Consider the following 24,021-nt stretch of genomic DNA (forward strand, 5'->3'; position numbering starts at 1 on the left):
AACTGCAATATGGAAATACCTCTTGTCAAGCTTTGAGTTTTTTTGTGAATTCTCACATGACACATGAATTTTTACCAAAAATCCTGGAGGGGAGGGGTGGGGCGGGGGGAGAAAAGAACTGGCTTGGTAAAGAGAAAGTGGACACTTTCTCATGCCAGGACTGCCAGTTTGGATTTTTGCCAGAATTGCTGCAGTATGTTCAGCAAGAATTCCCTCCTCCACTCTGCCTCCTTCTGCCAGCAGCTTGACCTAGTTTTCTTGCTGATAACAGGTACAGTGTAAATTGGAAACTTGATACAGCTTTTGACATCTTTTGCACTTCACAATGGATGACCTTGGCTTGCGTGTAATGTTGCCCTTGCCTCACATTTTTTCCCCTGCTTGAGATTGAGGTACTCTTCAACTGTTGCTTTGTACACCCCATGAGAAAATATTTGTATCAGATGCTGCCCTTTTGAAAGATTAACATAGGGGTGTATTTATAGTTCACTATCCACCTTGCTGTAATTTTGATCCTGCTGTGGAGGATAGAAGTGGAGGGTAATATAAATATTTTGTCATTGTTTGCTTTTAAAAAAATAAATCCTCCATTTAAAATAATTGGAGTTGTGTCCATGATGACCATAATGCTGAGCCACTGTATCATGCATACAGTGACATGGTGCAATTTTATGGCAGTGGCACAAGTGCACTGATGCGCTGAACATATTTAATGGGCCATATGAGGATGATGTACTTCTGTTCGCAAATCATGAAACCCAACAAAAGATAGGCCTCTGCTATCAGTTTTATGGAGGCCAGTAAGTTTATATTTACCATTGCCAGCACTGCACAAGACCAGCCCATTGGGAGTTGCCAACATCTGAATAAAGTAAATGTACCTTTCGTTCTTAAATTTTACATTAGCTACGGGAAGATTGTCTTAATCACTTAGATGTGACAGGTATCTTTTGTTGTCTGGCGGCTCATCATATCTTTTTATAGCTTGTGACTTGTTTTTGCAAACTAATAGTGATATTTGAACATAAACTACCTTTTAAAATTAAAACAAAGCATAGCCAAAGTCATAGCTTCCCCTGCAATTTGTACTACTTGCATGATGACAAGTCTTAGGCACAGAGTTAAAAATATCAAAAATCCTTCAAAGGATTATAGGCCAAGATTGCAATGATGTTCTTGGAAGAGTCCTTAAAGCTTGATGCTGTCATAATGATGCTTTCCTGATACCTGTTTTGGAGTTGAGAGAGAATGCCTATTTGGGTAGATCAGCAAAGAACTGAAGACAGCCACTTGCTTATATATTTTGATGGATGCTCCTACTTGGGTAAGGTGAAGGCTTTTTGATGCCCCAGCTTGAGCTATACCAGAGAAGTCTCATAACTAATTGCTTCTGCATGAGTAGAGCACCAAGGTTGCATTCATACTACAACTATAGAAATGGTTTTGCTTTGCACCTATGTTGCAGTTATAGTATAAGTGCCACCTGAATCCGAGATCGGGTCCTGACCTGGCAGTGCAGCAAAGTGGAGGATGGAGTCTCACTCTGCCTCACTTGGAATCAGTTCCCAAACCACTTTATACAGATACTAAATTTGCAGTACAAATCTATTCTAGGTATTGTTTGGTGGCTGTGCCTTCAGCCACCTAGGCCTACGCTCCCTAAACTTCTCTGCCTCTCCACCTTCCTGTTCCCCTTTTAAGACCCTCTTTAAAACCCATCTCTTCGACCAATCACCTCACTTAATCTCTCCTCTGACTTGGCATCCTTTTTTTTCTTGCGCCTTTGGATGTTTTTTCTATGTTAAAGGCACTGTATAAATGTATGTTTTTGTTTGCACTGAGTTTTGGGCTTATTGGTTGGTTGAATATACAAAAATGAGGTTCTATTCATTGAGCTCTCTTTTGCATCTAACCTGTGTAGCTTCCTGTGATTTATGATGGTGCTGATGGTGTTTGATCTTTTTGTTTTTGACAGTTATTTCAGTGACCTGCTTGATTTGGTCATTGAGACTTCCCTTAAGTGGATACTGTTAGCTAAATTGCCAGTTGCTTTGTAGCCCTTGTTTAAAATTCACGTTCAGAATATGTCTCTGGATATATTATTTAAAGTTTCTGACCCTCACTGGTTTCAGTTGGTACTTACCATTGTTACATTATTTCATTCACAGAATTGAAAAGCCATGGTCAGTTGGTCTTTTTGCAGGTCTATTTGACACTGCAAAGCAGCTACTAAGCAAACTCTATGATAGATTACTCAAGCTTCTGCTGTCCTTTAGTGTGGCTCTCCCAGCTTGGTTTAGTTTTTAACTATATTCTGGACATCCACCTAGAATAATGTTCAAATACTACCAATTTTGGAAGAGTAGTGCAGTCAACAGAATTGCCAAAGAATCCATAGATCCTTTATTAGCTGTACCTTTTAAATGATTTTTTCCTTTTCATATTCCATTAATTTTTTCTACTAGTTGATAATCATTCATTGTGATGAAACCTTCTCTGCATCTGTGGTACACATTTCCCTCTTTTCTGCACATTGTTACTGGCAAGTTGCTCAAATGTTCAACTTTGTTCAGTTTGGGTTGAAGTTTGCTATTTATATATACCTTAAGAATTGAGTGTAAAATCAAATTAAATCAATATTTAAAGTTTTCTCATTTGGGCTGCTTGGAGGAAGCAGAACTTCTCAATTGGAGACTTTGAGGTATGGTTTTGGACTAGTAGAAATGGCCTTGGTTCTGGGGAGATGTGTTAAAGATGTTGGATTTTCAATTTAGAACTTACGCTATAATAATGTTTTGGTGGTGTACGGAGCCAGTACTGTAATATAAATGAGGCAGCAGGTGCAGCTTCAGAGAAACTAAGATGCACTTAGTGAAGTGGGTTTCTAAGGTAAGGCAGCAGTAAATATAAACCAGCGTTACTGGCCACAATTTTGCTGTGACAGTGTTTTCACAATGTAAGCGTCCTCTTGGTGTGCATCTCATCAGCAAGTTGGATGTAAAGCGCATCAGTAATACCTTTTGTATTGTAAAACTGCTTCAAATGGTCCAGGTGAACTCCTCAGTGTTGTCACTAGTTTCCTACATTACAACAGTGACTACACTTCAAAAGTACTTCATTGGCTGTAAAGCTCTATGGGACGTCCTGAGGTTGTGAAAGGCGCTATGTAAATGCAAGTCTTTCTTATAGTCTTTTAGCTTTTACACTTAATCAATTTGTTTTGCTCCTTCCATGCTTCCAGTGAGACTCCTTATTGGTTATTGTTCATGGGCCTCTGTTTATTTTGTTGGTTTGTGAATTTACCAGTCTTCAGATGGTGCTGCTCATTATTCCTTTTTCCTCTCCCATGAACAGTTGGTTCCGGGTTCGGTTTTATATCTATGGTTTGACTACAAGAGAGGCATCTTGTGACAGATTGGTTCTTGCAAGGTAGGAGGAGAAGCTTCCTCTTTTTATTTCACTGCTTCCTATCAGCTACAGATGACCCTGTAGTAGTGCCTGTGTCACAGAAGGGATCTGTTTCTAAAGAATATTTTAAAATTACCTTCTTTCTTCTCACTAGAAGGCACTGACTCATTTTGGGATATAGTTCTATCGGCACTAACAGTACCCTGGTACCTCACCCAAGCCCACATTTGCACCTAGATTGGGATTTGCCAGGGGGCATCCCAGCTGATCTTGTCCACGCCCACTACGCGTGCGCATGTGCACACATGCTTGTTTTTTGTCCAATTGTTACTAATTGAGCTATGTTTTCTCTACTTTGCCATACCTACCACATTCCCCTCTACTTGTGTTGCTGATGGTGTTTGGAAGGTGGCTGAGTAATACATTTTTTTAAAACAGAAATTTGGTGTTATAGTTTACTAAATGTGACCTTCTAAAGTCTGCTAATTTTTGCTGTATCTGCAATATGCGTCATTTTTGTAATAGATAATTGTCTGGTTAGATTTGAAGTTCAAAATCTCTGTTGGCGATTTCTGCCCAGCCCCCCCCAAAAGCCAGCACAACACCCCTGTGGTACAAGTGATTTTTTTTGTTAAAGGTGTAAATTACTTCTAACTGAAATTTCGTCTTTTATTTTCCATCCCTCAATAAACTACGTACTCACTGAATTTCTTCTTTATCAACTCACATTTCAGCCTTGTAAAAAGTACTTTTTGTGAAAACATTTATGTCTTAGTAGCAGTTTAGATATTTTGTGCCACCCTATGCGAACTCTGCTTTAGCCGTTAAACGTTTTGTCCTTTTAAATAAAAAGGAAGTTGCGTATGTCAAATAGTGTTAAGAAGATTTGCTAGCTCCCATTATCTAAGCACTGAAGCAATCTAGTGTCTCCTTCCACATTGTACAATAATATAAAACATCAGTAATATCAGAAGTGGTTTGCCTGACAGACCGAGTATTCTACTCTGTTAATGGTACTTAGTTCATACTGTTAAATTTTCTATAAATGTTTCTCTCACTTCAGAAAATTCATAAAATGATGGTACATTATCTGAACACATAGCAATCTGATGCAAATAGATACATTAGGAACCTATGGCATATATCACTTATTCTTGTGTCACAATTTCTGAGTATCATTTTGCAACAAAATTCTTCGTTGCATACTAATTCTGTAGCAATTTATAAATGTAATACAGAACTAATTTATTGTCAATACATAAGCAGGTACTGGACCAACAATTGATGAATTCCAATCTTTCATGCATGTGAATTATCTGATAGTTGTGTTTGCATATTTATACTACAATTTTTTTTTAAATGAACTCCATGCAGCATTTTTTTGATATATACAAGATTAGAACAGCTGGACTTTATTAGATATTTGTGTCACTACTCCATGAAAATTGCATCCATAAAGAAAAGCTGCAATGCAATAGCTGGTCACTTAGGGAACTGCTCCAGCTTAAAAGAACTTTGTTCCACTTTTATTTGTCATTTTTTTTAAATGAGCAAAGGTATGGAATGTTCCATGTTTTTTTAAAAAAAGCATAGTATTCTGAAAAATATTACTGTTGTCCAACATTTTTTTGAGTTTTAGATGTTGAATGGTATACTGAGTTTAAAATATATACACTTGTGACACTCATCAGTCACTGAGTAATGGGTTTGGTCCTAGACTTGCTTCCATGGCTCAGGCAGCACCACTCTGGAATATGGTAGATATGGAAGTGTGGTATAGGTCAACTTAGCCTCATTGTGGACAAAAATCTTGTTTTCTATTTAAGAGACAGTTCCTTTTCCTATCATCTCATCGTGTCAAAAAGTGCTGCATTCATTGTTCTCTGATTATAGTGCTGATATCATTTGAAAGTTTTATTTTATAAGCAAGTGAAATGAAATCGAGTGTTCAGTTGTCCTTGGTGTTTTCCAGTATCACAACAAAAAGCATGGATAAAGTCAGCCTATCTTGCAGTTCATTTTAGAACACACATTTTAGAACAGATCTAGATGGAAACTGGAGTTATACATAAAGAGACCAAAGATGTCTGTTGCTCCTTCTCCCCCACAAACCCGTTGATCATTAAAATTAAAATTTGACATCTGCATTCTGGTGGGAAGACTTTTAATTGTTTTGTATCAATTGTTCACTGTAGTAGCAGGAGAATCTAACTTTTTAAAGCTCTATTCATAGTGATGGTGTTTAAAACGCCAGATGGGTCCTTTTAAAAGATTAGTTGGAAAGAGAGATAATAGGGGATCGAGAAATAGGTGGGTAACTTATTTGGGAAGGGAGAGTATAGGGGATTAGGAAATGGCGGGTGGGTTTAGTAGATTTTGCACATCAGTTTTCACAAATTAAGGCTATAGTCAAATTTGAGACTCAAACCATTTTGGTTCAACAATCTACAAGGTCAATTTGTGTGTATATATATATATTTTGAAGGTAGGAACAGAGGTAGCAAGGTGGAAGAGTTTGGGGAGAAAATTGAAGTGCACTGCCTGGATGGCTCAAGGTTGTGCCGTGGATTGTGGAACAAAGGCAGAGTGGGCGTGTTAAGAAGTCCAGAGTTAGAAGAGCAAAATGTGCACTGTTGTCCATAGGGTTGAAGGAGTTGCAGGGATAAGGTCAGGCAAGATCGTAGAGTGATGTGTAAACAAGATCAAGGATTTTGAATTCAAAGCGTTGGGGAACTGGGAGCCAATGTAACAACAGCAACTTGCATTTTTATAGAACCCTTAACAGACATGAAAGGATGTAAACACAAGGATGAGAATTTTAAATTGAAGGTGTTGGGTGACAGGGAGCCAGTGTAGATCAGCAAGGACGGGACTTGGTACGAGATAGGTTACCGGCAGCAGAAGATGAGCTGAAGTTTACAGAGCTTGAGGAATGAGAGGCTAGCCAGGACATTGGACTAGTCAAGTCTGGAGGTGACAATGAGGGTATCAGCAGCAGATGGGCTAAGGCAGAGGCAGAGGCAGGCGATGTTAGAGGCGGAAGTAGGTGGTCTTTGTGATGGAGAGGACTATGGGCTTGGAAGCTCAACGTAAGGCCGGACAAGCAGTGGAGGGGTTGAGACAAGTAGCTGTGTTATGAAAAACAAAATTCACAGAATTAAGAGTGTGGATGTGATGGGATATACATTGGAATCTTAAGGGAATGACAAAGGAGATAGGTGAGGCTCTGGTAAATCACTTTAGAAGCTGTGCCTGAAAATTAAAGGATAGCAAATATTTATTCAAAGGGAAAAAAGGAGCAGGACATGTAGCTGTGAAGCATAGAACAATTAGCCTAACGTGTAGTAGGGAAAATGCTTGAGCATTACAGGCCATACACATCTGAAGTGAGCAAAGGCCATACATAGTAGTTGGCATGGATTTAGAAGTAGCAGCTCAGTACTCATTCGTTTTGAATTCTTTGAGAAGGTAACTGAACCAGTGATCCAGTGGATATAGTTTACTTAGATTTGTAAAGGCACCTGTTAAAGTTTTGCATCTGTGCTTGGCCCCAGTTATTCACTTGTTATAGGCGTTATGGAGAATAGTACTACTTGTAAAATAACATTTGTTGAGGCCAAGTGCCAAATTTTAAGGAAAATAGCTTTCAAAAAATTTTGACCTATAGCTACAAACTGGGAATGGGTGGGGGGAGGGGCAGGAAAACCCTACCATTAGCCTGCCCCATAGTTCCTTCAGATGGAGCTTTGTCTTGTTTGTGGGCATAGTATCAAAATGTGGATAAATGTAAGTTAATGCATGTTTGAAGAGGAAATACCAAGCATACATTTCTGCAACCCACCAAGGCCACCATTTTAAATGTGAGCAGCCTCAGCTGTGCTTTCCTGGCCACCTGCATCCTGACCCAGTTTCTTAAGCAGTGCGAAGCAGAGCCCTGTGCAATACTTATTGTTGAATCTGTTATTGTAGCAGTCAAGTGATGTGATGTAGGGAGCCAGAACAAATTGAATGAGGGGATCAATTCTTAAAACAAAAATGTAAAAGTTGTTCATATTCCTTGGATGCAACATTCGTTGTAATGAATACAATACAATGCAATAAAGCAGCACAAAATTTATTTGAGATACATAGCAAATTAGTTTATTTTTAAAGGAGCTCATTTTCTGCTCTTAAAGTTTCACACTAAATAGTCTTAATGTTTCCTTTATGTAATTATTCTGTTTTGTGTTCAACCCTACCAAAATGGCTGGTTGGTGATAATGACAAAAATCCATGACTGTCCTTTTCTGTGGATTATTTTTGCTGCTTTATGATAAAGTACCCTAAGCAAATATTGAATGTTGTAGTGACCCATTAGTTGGCTGCAGGGTCCAGGGAGTTGTCTGGATGTCTAAGGTGTGGCTAAATTCTTCAGTCTCTAATTTTCTTCTGAAATTTGAATAAGAGCAATCCTGCAATCTCATTTCTGAGAGCAGTAATCAATTGCCATAAAAATGTAGCCATGATGTGGAGATGCCGGTGATGGACTGGGGTGGATAAATGTAAGGAATCTTACAACACCAGGTTATAGTCCAACAAATTTATTTTAAAATCACAAACTTTCGGAGATTATCCCCTTCGTCAGGTGAATGAGTGAAAGGTTCTCAAATTGCATATCTTATATTAGGCTGGGACACCATCACACCAATCAAAAGGTGTCGTTGGTGTTCAGACAGATTAGCCACGGAGAACAGTACGTCCCAGTACACTGAATATACATTGTGTCAAATTACACAGACAGAGAGAAAGAGACCCAAATGGCAGAGAGAGAGAGAGAGAATATTAAAAACAGAACTTTTTTTTTCCCCTTGCTTGGTGGGGTTACGTGTAGCGTGACATGAACCCAAGATCCCGGTTGAGGCCTTCCTCATGGGTGCGGAACTTGGCTATCAATTTCTGCTCGATAATTTTGCGTTGTCGTGTGTCTTGAAGGCCGCCTTGGAGAACGCTTACCCGAAGATGCTAAAGTGTTCCCCGACTGGGAGGGAACCCTCCTGTCTGGCGATTGTTGCGCGGTGTCCGTTCGTCCGTTGTCGCAGTGTCTGCATGGTCTCGCCAATGTACCATGCTTCCGGGGCATCCTTTCCTGCAACGTATGAGGTAGACAACGTTGGCCGAGTCACAGGAGTATGAACCATGTACCTGGCGGGTGGTGTCCTCTCGTGTGATGGTGGTATCCGTGTCGATGATCTGACATGTCTTGCAGAGGTTGCTATGACAGGGTTGTGTGGTGTCGTGGACGCTGTTCTCCTGAAAGCTGGGTAATTTGCTGCGAACGATGGTCTGTTTGAGGTTGGGTGGCTGTTTGAAGGCGAGTAGTGGAGGCGTGGGGATGGCCTTAGCGAGGTGTTCGTCGTCATCGATGACATGTTGAAGGCTGCGGAGAACATGGCGTAGTTTCTCCGCTCCGGGGAAGTACTGGACGACGAAGGGTACTCTGTTGGTTGCGTCCCGTGTTTGTCTTCTGAGGAGGTCTATGCGATTCTTCGCTGTTGCCCATCGGAACTGTGGATCGACAAGTCGAGCGTCATATCTCGTTCTTACGAGGGCGTCTTTCAGCATCTGTAGGTGTCCATCGCGTTCCTCCTCGTCTGAGCAGATCCTGTGTATTCGTAGGGACTGTCCATAGGGGATGGCCTCTTTGACGTGGTTGTGGTGGAAGCTGGAAAAGTGGAGCATCGTGAGGTTGTCCGTGGGCTTGCGGTAGAGTGAGGTGCTGAGGTGCCCGTATTTGATGGAGATTTGTGTGTCCAAGAAAGAAACCGATTCTGAGGAGTAGTCCATGGTGAGTTTGATGGTGGGATGGAACTTGTTGATGTTATCGTGTAGTCTCTTCAGTGATTCTTCGCCGTGGGTCCATAGGAAGAAAATGTCGTCGGTGTATCTGGTGTATAGCATTGGTTGGCGGTCCTGTGCAGTGAAGAAGTCGCGCTCGAACTTGTGCATGAAAATGTTGGCGTATTGGGGTGCGAATTTGGTCCCCATGGCTGTTCCGTGTGTTTGGGTAAAGAACTGGTTATCGAAGGTGAAGACATTGTGATCCAGGATGAAGCGGATGAGTTGTAGGATGGCGTCTGGAGATTGGCTGTTGTTGGTGTTGAGTACTGAGGCTGTTGCAGCGATGCCGTCATCATGGGGGATACTGGTGTAGAGTGCCGAGACGTCCATCGTGGTGAGAAGTGTTCCTGGTTCAACTGGTCCGTGGGTGCTGAGTTTTTGTAGGAGATCTGTAGTGTCGCAACAGAAGCTGGGGGTTCCCTGTACGATGGGTTTCAGGATGCCCTCGACATATCCAGAGAGGTTCTCACACAGGGTTCCGTTGCCTGATACGATAGGACGTCCGGGTGTGTTGGCTTTGTGTATCTTTGGGAGGCAGTAGAAGTCTCCCACGCGGGGAGTACGTGGGATGAGAGCACGTAGGATGCTTTGAAGGTCTGGATCGAAGGTCTTGATCAGTTTGTTGAGCTGGTGGGTGTGTTCTTTGGTCGGATCTGCGGGTAACCGTCTGTAGTGTTCCTGGTTGTCCAGTTGTCGGTATGCTTCTTTGCAATAGTCTGTTCTGTATGACGATGGCTCCTCCTTTGTCCGCTGGTTTGATGACGATGTTGCGGTTGGTCTTGAGAGCGTTGATGGCGTTGCGTTGTGCTCGGGTGACATTCTGGACCGTCTTGTGAGTGCGGCTGATGAATCTGGTATTGACGCATCTCCTGACAGCTTGAGCATACATGTCAAGCTTAGGGCAGCGACCCTCCGGAGGAGTCCAGTTTTACTCTTTCTTCGGTTGCTGTACCGCGGATCCCTCTGTCTGCTGTTCCGGATCGTTGATTGTCTCATTGGGTTCGCTGCTGAAATCTTGGGATTTGTGGAAGAATTCCCGGAGTCTCATTCTCCTGATGAATTCCTCTGTGTCCGCCGCGAGACCGATGGGGTCCATTTTGGTGGTGGGGCAGAAATTGAGCCCTCGGCTGAGAACTTCGATTTCGTCTGGTTGAAGGGTGTGGTCGGACAAATTGACGATAGACTTCCCTGTGGTTGTAACCGTGGTACCGGGGGAGGCTTGGTTGATGCTGGTGGTGATGCCGAATTTCTCAAGCTTCCTGCTCTTGGTTTTCATGTAGGCAGTGTAGTTCCGTTGCCTCGTCTGTTTGGCGGTGTCTCGTAGCTGGTCTGCTGTGTCCTGAGTACAGGTTGAGAGTATGGACTCTATCTTGGTTTCGAGGTTGCGGCGTCTGCTGTAGAGTTGGTGTACGAGATGGTTGCAGAGTGTGCGAGAGGTACGACGGCAGAGTCTCTCAGCGTAATCTGAGTTGTATGTCGATTTGAGTGGGTTCGTGATCTGTAGTCCTTTCGGGATCTTGTCTGCTTTCTTGCAGCTCTGTAAAAACTTGATGTCTGTGTTGATATGCGCGATCTTCGTGGAGATCCTTTCCACTGTGAGCCGGCAGTTTGTGGTGTCGATAGTAGCCATGATGTGGAGATGCCGGTGATGGGGTGGACAAATGTAAGGAATCTTACAACACCTACAGACGCTGAAAGACGGCCTCGTAAGAATGGGATATGATGCTCGACTTGTCGATCGACAGTTCCGACGGGCCACAGCGAAGAATCGCATAGACCTCCTCAGAAGACAAACACTGGACGCAACCAACAGAGTACCCTTCAACGTCCAGTACTTCCCCGGAGCGGAGAAACTACGCCATGTTCTCCGCAGCCTTCAACATGTCATCGATGACGACGAACACCTCGCTAAGGCCATCCCCACGCCTCCACTACTCACCTTCAAACAGCCACCCAACCTCAAACAGACCATCATTCGCAGCAAATTACCCAGCTTTCAGGAGAACAGCGTCCACGACACCACACAACCCTGCCACGGCAACCTCTGCAAGACATGTCAGATCATCGACACGGATACCACCATCACACGAGAGGACACCACCCGCCAGGTACATGGTTCATACTCCTGTGACTTGGCCAACGTTGTCTACCTCATACGTTGCAGGAAAGGATGCCCCGGAGCATGGTACATTGGCGAGACCATGCAGACACTGCGACAACGGATGAACGGACACCGCGCAACAATCGCCAGACAGGAGGGTTCACTCCCAGTCGGGGAACACTTTAGCATCTTCGGGTAAGCGTTCTCCAAGGCGGCCTTCGAGACACACGACAACGCAAAATCGTCGAGCACCCATGAGGATGGCCTCAACCGGGATCTTGGGTTCATGTCACGCTACACGTAACCCCTCCAGCAAGGGGAAAAAAAAGATATCTGTTTTTAATATTCTCTCTCTCTCTCACACTCTCTCTCTCTCTCTCTCTCTCTCTCTCTCTCTCTCTGCCATTTGGGTCTCTTTCTCTCTGTCTGTGTAATTTGACACAATGTATATTCAGTGTACTGGGACGTACTGTTCTCCGTGGCTAATCTGTCTGAACACCAACGACACCTTTTGATTGGTGTGATGGTGTCCCAACCTAATATAAGATATGCGATTTGAGAACCTTTCACTCATTCACCTGACGAAGGGGATAATCTCCGAAAGCTTGTGATTTTAAAATAAATTTGTTGGACTATAACCTGGTGTTGTAAGATTCCTTACATAAAAATGTAGGCAGAATCCCAGGATGATAATGACTACAGGGTAAAATTGGATAGTGTGTAGCTGAGGATGCTGATCTGCCATTGTTACGGTTGACCTGCTTCCTTTTGCAATCTTCAGTAGTTTTCTATCACTGGGATCTGAGAGAGGATAAAACTAATTTTTGTTAGTGGGAGAAAAGAAAACAAGAAAAAAACACACGCATCTTTGCTATTACACAATATGGTGAAAAAATTTTTCCTCAATGTCAACTGTGCACAGTATTACCACCACAATGATCTCAGTGTCCCAGCTACCTTGAAAATAATTTCTGCTACCTTTGGATGGAAGTGGTATTGGAGAGGTTGTCTCCGAGAGAGATGACATCCAAGAGGTTTTACAATTCCACTGACTGTTACGTTGCTCATGTTTAATTGAAGGCACTCCTTTTTTCAATGCCATGCTGCAGCACAAAGGGGCAAATGCATCTAGGGAGCCAGACCACGGCTGAAGCATTGTGCCTGTGTCAAAAGACCTGCTTATAGATCTTCAGGATGTCCTTTGGATTTCTACGGATGGTATTAACTGTTGTCTTTCATGAATCCTGTGGTATCTACAAACCTTTGTGGACAGTGGCTCAAAGCATGTTGAACCATATATTTATACAAACCATTATTCTGCCTTTTAATCTCCTATGGAATCATGGGAGGAATGATTTTGAGATATGTGCTAAATGAAGAGTCTGAAAGTTCAGATTTTCCTTCATGACTGCGGAAAATGAACCTGGCTATTCATAAGCAAATTTGTGCTTCTCATTCAGCTCCTGAACTTCTGTACATTTAAGCTCCAGACTATAACCTTTCTTGTTGACAGTTATGGGACAATTTTTTTGTCATTTTATACTGCATTAAGCCTGTGCACTAGTTAAGGACTATTATTTTTACAGCAACGCAAATAGGGGAGCTGAGACTTTTACTGCCCACTTGTAGTGAAGTGGGAAAAGGTAAAGCTCCATTCATGTATCTACAGGGCACTGCTCTATCCTCTTGAGTGCTTGTGTGATTTTATTTTTAAATAATTGGAAATATGAGCAATGAGCTCTTTCTAAACTAAAATGTGATTCCACACAAGTTGGCATAATATTTTCACTTAAAAAAAAATTGATAGACTTTGTAATGGCTCCTTGATACTAAAACCGGAGTGGCGGGGTGTGGGGGGGGGGTGGTCTTGCACCCTTGAGGCTTTCCCTGTTTTACAGTGGATTTTTCAGGTTGATAGTACCCATAAATTCCTTCCTTTCCCTTTTCCTGCTCCTCCTGTGGTTTTATTGGCTTAACATGGACGGGAACACCATTTCATGTTGTTGTATTACAGCAGATAATATACTTTTTGTATTTTATAGCTGTTGCACCATTAAGTGTCTGAAGTACATTTTTAATTCAACAAAATTATCCATTCAAAAGACTGTCATTTACCATGGCAGAAAACTGTACACTCTAATAAAATCTAATGGATTAAATCTGAGCTCTTCAAATTCATTAAGAGATGAAGATTTTCTGAAGATCAAAAAACTTGTATGCATCTCTGAACTTCTAATTACTCATGTGTATTCCTGCATCTAATTTGCCATGCAGTAATTCTGCTAATGGGGACAAAGACAAACCCAGACTTCCCTATTATTTGTACTTACGACCTATCTTTTACAAAGAATTTTATTTATTACTACAGTGTTGTCATTAGGATTTCACTCAAGTGTAATGCTGAGTTTATGAAACCTTTAGGTGGCTTTGTTGTAGGCATATTTTTCACTAGGTTTTCAGCAACCATAATCATTGTGTGAAACTTTTGTACAACATATACTTGAACTGAAAATACTCTGTATAGTGCAATCATTTTTTTCCTTCCAATCTTGGGTTGAGTCAGGAGAGAGCATTTTAGCTGTAGAACACTAGTGTCAAATGATGGCCATGGCAAAAGTACTTTGAAGTGACTAAGCGTATCATTGGACATGAAGCGTCTTGGTATAACATGAAAACATTTTGGATGGAAGTATAATATTTTCCCTGTAGCTTTTTTGTATCAATACACTAAATGGTGACAAAAACGTCTGAAGCAAAAGAATACATTTTTGTACTTTGTTTTTGAAACAGGTGACAAACAGCATGTTTGGTGCTGCGAGAAAGAAGTTTCCAGAGGGAGTGGAGAGTGATTACCATGATGAAAGTCTGTATTACAGCCAGTCTTCAATGTTTCCTCATCGAACAGAAAAAGATGTAAGTAAATGCTTTTCTATCTAGAATCAAATGCTTGCAGTGAGCGATTCAGACAACTTCAGCAAAATGTAAGCATTATTTAAATATCCATTAAGCTCAGACTGCCTTGGGTGCACGATAAATTACCCCTACTCCATGGTGTACCTAATTCTGTTTTCTCCCATTTTAGATTCAGTCTTAAGCAGCTGAATGTTGCGTAATGCATGACATAGTCATTAAGATCCCATGACTGAAAGAAGGATGTTAGAACTGTTTTTGATATGATCTGTAAAGGATTACCAGCCAGGGTTATAAATGGACTACATATTTGCAAATTTTAAATATATTGGTAGATTTGCTGTTTTCACTCTCCTAATAACCTTGTAGACATCTGAGCTTGAGTATACTTTGTCTGCAGTCCTTCATGGAGTACTTTCTGTCAGGTGCTGTTGATCTTGAATATGCATTTATGATTCACCTGATCGTCAGTCTCTGTATCTCTTTTAACGTGCTCGTTGTCTACTGTTCTCTTTACTGAAATGCCTTCCATATTTTCCTCACTCGTTCTTTGCAGAGTGATGACTAATCTTCTGTGATTTCACCCTACACCCAAGTTTCTACTGCCGCTGCTCCTCTGACCTTGCTGCCCTTCTGTCATCACTTATCCTCACCTACATCTTAACTCTCCCATCCATCTCCATGGCAAACTTTCATGGTCTGACCAGGCTGTCTCCAATCACTTCCTTGTTTCCCTGAACAGCATCCCCCTGTTTATCTCCAAGCTCCTCTGCCATCGTCCATCACCACAGGAAAAAAAAACTACCCACTCGCTCTTAATTTTCAACTCCCTCTCCTCTTATCCTCCACTGATTTACACAACGGTGCTCTCATTTCTTCTGTCCGTGTCCTCCTTTGTGTTGTTCTCCTTGGAACAGAGACAGTTGCGAGGAGATTTGATAGAGGTAGTCAAAATCATGAAGGGTCTAGGCAGAGTAGATAGAGAGAAACTGTTCCCATTGGCAGAAGGGTCAAGAATCAGAGGCCTTGGATTTAAGGTGATTGGCGAAAGAACCAAAGGTGACATGAGGAAAAACTTTTTTACACAGCGAGTGGTTAGGATCTGGAATGTGCTTTCTGAGAGGGTGGTGGAGGCAGATTCAATCATGGCCTTCAAAAGGGAGCTGGATAAGTACTTGAAAGGAAAAAAATTGCAGGGCTCTGGGGAATGGGTGGGGGAGTGGGACTAGCTGGATTGCTCTTGCATAGTGCTGGCGGGGACTCGATGGGCTGAATAGCCTCCTTCCGTGCTGTAACCTTTCTGTGATTCTACGATTTCTATGTATCCTGCCCCTGCTCCACCAAATCTCATTCCACCTCTGATATATCACCTGTCTCTGTCCTACTTGACATCTACCACTGCTGAAACCCTTTTCCATGTTATTGTCATTTCCAGACTTTACAATACCCTCGCAGCTGGCTTTCTGAGCTCCAACCAACGTAATCTTCCAGATTGCTGCCTACAGTCCATCCCACAAAAAGTTCTTGCCCAATTATCACCCTGTCCTTGCAGACTTCCAGCGCATCAACTTTGACTTCCCCATTCTTGTGCACAAATTCCTCCATGGCCTCAATCTACTTCACCTCAGCAACTTCCTCCAGTCTTCTGTTCCTAATCATACCGCTCCACCCACCCTTGCTCCATCATCAGTGGCTGAGACTTCAGCCATTTTGTCCCTGTATTCAGGAATTCTCTGCCTGAACCCCTCTGCCTTGTTATATTTCTCACTTTCAAAAGCCTCTTTAATACCTACCCTTTTGACCTAGCTACATTCCTTATCTCCTTCCTTGGTCCTGCTCAAGTCCAATACTCAGTGTAGGAATTATAAACTATATTAAAGGCACTACATATGTGTTAGATGTTGTATGCAGATATGAAAAATCTGCATACAACATCTGCAGATATGAAAAATCTGCATACAACATCTGCAGATATGAAAAATTGCAAAGTTGCATGCTTCTTTGAGAAAAAAATTGTGAAGAACTTGGGTAATTGTTTTTCTCCTGCTGTCAGTCTTGTTCTCTACCCAGTCCTAAGTGAGACTGTCTCAGACTTATGATGCTTATTAGCCAATTGAAATTGAAGTGTATTGAAATCTGTATTGTAACTGAGAACCAGATGGTCAAGAACTTGCAGTGCACATTGCATTGTCCCTATTTTCTGTTGGTCTAGAATCATCTGATCTGATCAGATCTGATCTAAATTATTATTGGTCACCAAGCCTGTTCTGTAACCAGTCCCTCCATGAGTCCTCCTGGTAGGTCTGAATGAAAAACTCGAGGATGAAAGTGTGAAGCATTGGACTTCTATTAAAGACATTTTCTGTGGTCCTCACCTGGATTAAGTCTTTTGAGTAAAATGGCAGTTTTCTTTTTTCTAGAGATTGATATTCACAAATCATGGATGGGAATGGGGAGGGGCAGGAAAACCCTACCATTAGCCTGCCCCACAGTTCCTTCAGATGGAACTTTGTCTTGTTTGTGGGCATAGTATCAAAATCTATTTATTTTCTGAAGAAATGATCAATGGCTTTTGCAATAAATTAATTTGTACAATCACTGAAGATCACTTACAGTAGCTGTTTGCTATTTTCTCAGTTGAGTCCATGACCTTCTACAAATTCAAATTTTCAGTTGATAATACAGCAAGGGTTACAGAACCCAGTGTACACCTTGAAAGAGAGATTGGCAACACGAAACATATGTGATGAAGTGCATTTTCAGGATGTGATACAGACTCTTATTGCCACTACCACATTTATTGGTTAAACAATATGCTAATATTGTGTATTTACTGTAGACTCTAGGTAATATCCTACAGTGCATATAGATTTCATAATTTCTTGCAAGTTAATTGGACATGCTGACAGGTTAGCACCTGAGCAGAGAATTTTGTGGCTGGTCTCCTCAGCAGGATTATGATCCTGATCCTCAAGAAAGGCATCTTTTTAAGAACCTTGTTTCCATGATTGTCAGGAATTGGGAACACCTGCAAGTGAATTTTTCATTTTGGATGAGGATAGGCAATAGTCCTTTCTATTCCTGGACTTGAGACTTGAGTTTTTCAGTTGAAAAGTTTCCTGAAGAGCCTTGTGAAGTAGTGGAGAATGTAAAAGATCAATCTGATTGTCTAGCACCTGATAAGCATAGAAAACACTTGACTGCCTGGGTTAACCTGGACTTGGCATAGCCTGTCTTATGCATGGCATTTGCAGCATTAACTTTAAAGAATGGCCTACTTCATCTATGGATAAGAAATTTCCTTATTCTATCTAAGCATTTCTTCTTTGGCACAATTGGTACTTTTGTGTCAGTCTTGCTGCTTTTCTCATTTTAGAATTTGTGACGATCCATTGTCACAGAACTTAGTTTCGATGATATGCTGCTTCTGAATTTGTGATCTGATATACATACACCATTTGCACGTTCCTTGTCTTCTGTTGTCTTCCCAATTAGGACCCTTCTTCATCCAAGAGGATTTGATGCTTTTTCCTTTTCTAAAGACTTTTTTTTAAGTTGAGAATGCCGGGTAAAGAGTCAGTCTTATAATTTAGGCACTACCAAGGCTGAAAAGAACAGAAGAAGGGTAAATCGAGAGGTAGTGGTTAACTTTGGACTTTAAAAGTATATAGATTGTAGGAGGAAGAGAAGACGGAGGAAGGTAAGGAGTTCCATAATTCTGAGATCCTGGAAAAGAATGAATTTAAGTAGAAAACTGTACAGTGAGTTTTGATTGCAAAAGAGCAAGGTTGTAGGGAGGAGGATGATGATTTTGGAGGATATAGCTGGAGCTCAGGAAGAATGAGAGGAAGGTTCAACAGCAGAATAGCCATAGTCATCTTGATTTTTTAAAATAACGTTGAGGTGGGAGAGGATCACCTATCAGCACAGTTAATCATTCTTAGCTACTGATGTGAATCCAGACGTGCAGGAAGCATCATTTAAATATTTTAGTATGTGAATGTCAAAGAAAGCTGGTTAAAATGTTCTATACATTCTTACTGTAAAAAAACTTAATGGACTTGAGAATATGCAGAAAAAGTTGGACCTACAGAAAAGTTTACTGAGCAATAAAGCCGTTAACACTTTGAAGCTTTAGATTTAAAACTATTAATTTTAAAATAGTAATGGAGAAAATAATGGGACTTAAGATAGACAAATCTCCAGAACCTGATGGTTTCCACCATAGAATAGTAAAAGAAATAGGTGAAGAAATTGCACGTGTTGGTCACAATTTTCTAAAGCTGTCTAGATTCAGGAATTGTGCCTTTTGGATTGGAAAATTTCAAATGTTACTCCATTATTTAAAAAGTGAGGGAGGGAGAGAGAAAACAGGCTACTACAGACCCATCAATTTAACATCACTTGTGGAAAAGTTACTGGAATTTTATCAGAGGCAGGGTGACTGAGCAATTGAACAAGTATGAGCTGATCAGAGAGTCAGTATGGATTTGTGAATGGCAGATCATGGCTGACTAATTTAGTTTAATTTTTTGAGGAGGTCACGAGCATGGTGGATAGGGAGTATCTATGGATGTTGTCTATATGGACTTCGAGAAGGCATTTGATGATCTGCATAAGAAGTTATCAATAAAGTGCATGGAACTGGAGGTAACCTCGTGACATGGATTGGGAGGTAGGAGATAGAGAGTAGGGGTAAAGGGAACATTCGCTGATAGGTGAGAGGTGACCAGTGGTATTTCCCAAGGATCTGTACTGGGGCCTCAGCTTTAACCATATATATTAATGTCTTAGATGAAGGAATAGAGAGTTGTATATCCAAGTTTCCAAATGACAGTAAGGAGGCACAGTAAGTTGTGAAGATGGAACGAGGAAGTTACAAAGTGACATAGACAGACTAAGTGAGTGGGGTAAACTGTAGCAGATAAAGTTCAATGTGGGAAAGTGTGAGGTTATCAACTTTGGATCTGACAACGACAAATCGGAATTTTTTCTTGATGGTGAGGTACTGGGAGCTGAGGAGGAGCTAAGGGATTTGGGTGTCCGTGTGCACAGATCTCCAAAAGCTAATGCACAGATCCCCAAAAACTAATGCACAGATCCCCAAAAACTAATGCTAATGGAATATTGGCGTATATATCAAAGGGGTTGGAATACAAAATTGAGGAAGTGATGCTTCAGTCGTACAGAGTCATGGTCAGATCCCATCTGGAGTACTGCGTTCAGTATTGAGCACCAAACCTCAAGAAAGATATATTGGCCTTGGAATTGGTACAGTGCAAATTTGCCGGAATGATACCGGGGATTAATCAAGGTGTTTCAAATGATAATGGGATTCGGCAGGGTAGATACAAATAAACTATTTCCTCTGGTGGGGGAATCCAGAACAAGGGAGTATAATCTTAAAATTAGAGCTAGGCCATTCAGGAATGAAATCAGGAAGCACTTTTTTATACAAAGGGTAGTAGAAATCTGAAAGTCTCTCCGCATAAGGCTGTGGATACGAGGCCAATTTAAATTTTCACGTTAAATGGCACTCTTTGCGAATACCGTATTTGTGTCAAGGGTGAGAAGAGTTGGAATTTTGAAAGTTTAAACTTTTTAATTACATTTATGGATATTCCTGAAAACAAAATAACTGTGTTTGAGTATCTTTGTGTTATTTGTGCTCTCCACACCCACCATGCACTTAGTTGTTCCCCAATTTCTGGATTCCTGTATTTCCTAGTGGAGATATCTTTAGATCATTTTATTTACAGGATCTCTGGAGCACATGGAAGCTGTATAAAAGGGGCACTAATAACATACAGAAGAGTCCAAATGCTCATTTTGCTGCAAGAAAAACAGCTTATTTGAGATCCAGAGCAACGTTGCTTAAAGCAATAAAATAAACAGATAATGCTTAGAGAACACAGGGCAGTGAGTGGAAAAAGAAGGTAAAAGAGCACAGCAACAAAAGAAAGCAAACACAACAGAAAGAAATCAGTCTAGAAAACAGAAGAAAAAGCTTTTTTTAGAAGAAAAAGCAACAGCAAGAAAACTGAGAAGGGAGAAGCAAAAAGAGGTAGAATAGTAAGTTGTTTATTACAGTCTAACCTTGGAATAATAAAACTCGTATAAGCATACGAGCAAAGTATGGAAATACCATTATTTCTATACTTGGTGTATTCATATTCATGTATGTTAGAGAATACACTTGGAGGAGGAGGAGGAAGAAAAGCTGGAGCAAGATACCATGGAACCTCATCTTACAGAAATAATCTGGACTGGGACACATTCAGTAGGGTGAAAATTTGATAGCTTTGGAGTTCAAGGTAGAAACTCACTACAACATTCTGACTTATAGAAAATCTAGATTTACCTAAGGCCTCCCAGATCCAGTGACTTTGGACTGCTGCAAGAAATCCTCTGTTTCTATTTATGTTTGTTTGTTATGCCAGTAATGCCACTAGGTTCAACTGTTTGAATTTTAGAAACCTGTTGGGTCTGTTCTCTGCACTACTTGCTAGTGGATAAATGAACCATAATAAATAAAGGGAGTAAGAGAAAGCTTAACCTTCCTGGACTCCCTGATCTAAAATATACATAGTTGACTTAGCAATCTCTGCTTTTCTCATGTCTAACTACCAGTAAGGAAGAGATTACACCACCTTTTGACTTTCAACAAATATTGGATGTTGGCCGTTATATCTTTAAGGCTCTGTGCTGGTGAATCTACATTGCTGCTACCTGTTTATTACCTGGCTCTAGCTAGGACATCAATTTGGAAAACTCTGGGGTGGTTTTCCACTTTGAAAGGTACATGGAAACAGCCATCTTTCCTTCCTAAAGTGATTAACATGGAACTCGTACTTAGTTCTGAACAAATTGATGATGGAACTTTACAAATCCATGGGATTCTTTGAGCTTAAGTTTCTATAATTTCAGTGCTGTTAGTTTATTGGTCTTCACCTCAGCATAAATGACTAGTGAATTGCACATGTTAGCAGTAGTCCCATCATAACTTGTTTGACATATATAGGGCAGTCCTGAAGTCCCATTTTTGCCAAACATTGTCTTAAGTTTCACTTGGCTCAGTTGACTTCACTTGATCATGCGGTTGAGGTTTTGTCTGCCACCTCATGTTACTTCCTTTCAATAAGAGAATAATTTTTGACTGTTTAGAAAACCTTCTTCAGGGTTACTCTTTACAAAGCTGCTTTGAGGGTAATGAGTTTCAAATGATGAATGTAAAACTTTGGAAATAAGTTTAATTCAATCCAGCATACCCTTTAAAAACTAGAAACAGTAATGAGATTCACAGGTCTCGACTTTGATCAAGGTCATCCTTTAGGGGGCTCATCCTTCTTTCTCTTTGAACTGAAAAGAATTCTAAGAGTAAGGGCACAGAAGAACAGTTCAAACACAGGTCTGATTCTTTCACATTGATAAAAGAGCCAGGGCAAAGCAACAGCATTGAATGGCAAACCTTGAAGCCAAACAGTATATAATAATAATGGGAAAAGATTCATGAGCTGTGGAAATTCAGGTTGGTATCATTGAAGAATAAAAAGAACTTGCGTTTATTTAGTACATCTCTCAGAATGCCTTGAAGCGCTCTGCTTACAATGGATTAGTTTTGTAGGAAAACTTTGTATGTGATAAGGTTGGTAACGTTGGTTGATGGACAAATGTTGGTCCGAATACTAGGAAACCTCCCTGTTCTTCTACGAATGGAATCACTGGAACTGGTAGATGAATGGCCCGCCTTGAACGATTGCTCCTCCAACAATGCAGTATCCCCCCCAGTACTGCACCGAAGTGTTAGATTATATGGTCAAGTCCTACAATGTGGTTTGAATCCACAATCATCTGACGCAAATGAGAGTGCTGCCAACTGAGCCAAGCTGACACTTGAAATAGCTAACGGTTAAAATCTCAGCTCACTAATCTGCATTGTACATTTTTTTAAAATATAAAAGTAGATTTGAGAAATATTTTTGATGTTCATGGGACATCAAATGCATTTGACCCTGATATTTGACACACCAATGCAGTTCCATCTTTCGTCTAAGTAATTCTGAATCTAGAATTATCCATGTGGCTCAAAAATGGATATATAAGATGGATCTGTATCTGTTGTGTGTATATTTCTGATCCACTGATAGAAACTTTGAACTTCTTGCAATTTTGTTACTGACTGCACATATTTTTTTCTTTAGATGCTGGCATCTCCATCACCATCAACATCAGGGCAGCTATCTCAGTTTGGTGCAAGTTTATATGGGCAAAGTAAGTCTTCTCAGTTGTTAAGGTTCTTGCGTTTATAGGGGAAGTCATTAAATGGACACCTATTAATGTAAACACTTGCTGGAAAGCAGAGCTTGCTCTGTAATTATTCACTGTCTTGTATGATTCAATCAAAAAGTACTGGTTTAAAAAGACAAAGGAAAAAAAATGCAAATGCTGAAACCTAAACACGGATTTCATAAGTTTTACACGCAGAATGTTTAGACATCACTGGAACTAATCCATTGTCAAATTTGCACATGTAAGTAGCACGTTAAACCTAATAAAGTATAGCTATTGATATAACAACCTGTTATTGCTTTTCCAAAGCCCCAGTCCTAAAAAGCTTGCTGAAATAATTTTACAGCTAATGCAGATCTTTTGCTGGGGATAGGTTTTCAGCATTGGTTCTAAAGAGAAAATACTTTTAGTGGTAATTTAATAGATAAGCTTAATAAAGTTAGCATACTACTTAATGCCTAGATGATAATCAGTATCAAATAGTACTATTTATGAACAAAAGTACTCCTTCAATATTAGAAAACATATTTCAGGTAATCTTAAACAACAACTGAGACTATATTCATGTTTTCACAGGTGCATTAGGCCTTCCGATGAGGGGAATGGGCAACAATAACCCTCAGTTAAATCGCAGCTTATCACAAGGTACTCAGTTACCTAATCACGTAACGCCAACAACAGGAGTGCCCACAATGTCACTTCATACTCCTTCTTCACCAAGCAGGTAATGGGGATAAAAGGAGTTTTAATCACCTTTTGCTGCATCAGTGCTCAACAACGTAAACATTTTTTTTCTGCTGTTGCTGTGGAATTTTATAGCACTAAATTGTGGAAAAAGCTTTTTTGTAGATGAAATGAGGTATTTGACTAGCACCTGAGGCAAGTTGCTGCTATATTGCTCTGCATAGATCCGGCATTTAATTATTGAGGTGGAATTTCCTGTGTATTTATGCCCAGAGGCTTGTGTAATCTGAGTGTAAAGCAAACACTCCCCCGGCGTAAAAGATAGAGGGAAATTTGGGTGTGTTATGCACTTAATTACGCCATACCCGAGTTTCTTTGCTCTTTTGCGCCCGTCTATCTTCCCTGCGCCTGAACGCATCTTGGCTCATTATAATGGCTCCGCACCCAGGCTGAAGAGCCATGCATGCAAATTTCCTGCAATTACACTGGTTCAGAATGGGTATAAAATTAAGCCCAGAATTTTAGACGCAGCTGGAAACTGTCATTTTTCTGGTGTTTTATTGTGATTTTTGAGCCATACATTTTGAAACTTTAATTTTCACATTTAAAGAAGGAATATATGGTTACGGTTCAGCATTGTCCATGAGCCTTGATTTTTTTTAAAAGTTGATTTCCACTTGTTTACGCCCATTTTTACGTTCTGGCGTATATTAATGCGATTGGCAGGAAATTTGATTGTAAGTAGACGTCGG

The 24,021-nt window shown here is 40.7% G+C and overlaps 1 protein-coding gene across 4 annotated transcripts in view; it reads left to right on the forward strand.

The window, feature by feature from the left end:
• Positions 1–24,021, forward strand: part of cnot2 (CCR4-NOT transcription complex, subunit 2) — a 118,538-nt gene that overhangs the window by 42,067 nt on the left and 52,450 nt on the right. For 3 of the 4 annotated variants that reach the window (XM_067999429.1, XM_067999432.1, XM_067999431.1), the window contains exons 2-4: positions 14,177–14,299; positions 22,498–22,567; positions 23,162–23,309. In XM_067999429.1, the coding sequence (XP_067855530.1) occupies positions 14,189–14,299; positions 22,498–22,567; positions 23,162–23,309 (329 nt within the window). In that variant the 5' untranslated portion in view covers positions 14,177–14,188. Of the gene's footprint in view, positions 1–3,354; positions 3,430–14,176; positions 14,300–22,497; positions 22,568–23,161; positions 23,310–24,021 lie in introns of all 4 variants that reach the window. The other variant, XM_067999430.1, reaches the window with a different exon arrangement.

The sequence above is a fragment of the Heptranchias perlo genome, chromosome 18 (assembly GCF_035084215.1).
Source record: "Heptranchias perlo isolate sHepPer1 chromosome 18, sHepPer1.hap1, whole genome shotgun sequence".
NCBI lineage: Eukaryota > Metazoa > Chordata > Chondrichthyes > Hexanchiformes > Hexanchidae > Heptranchias > Heptranchias perlo.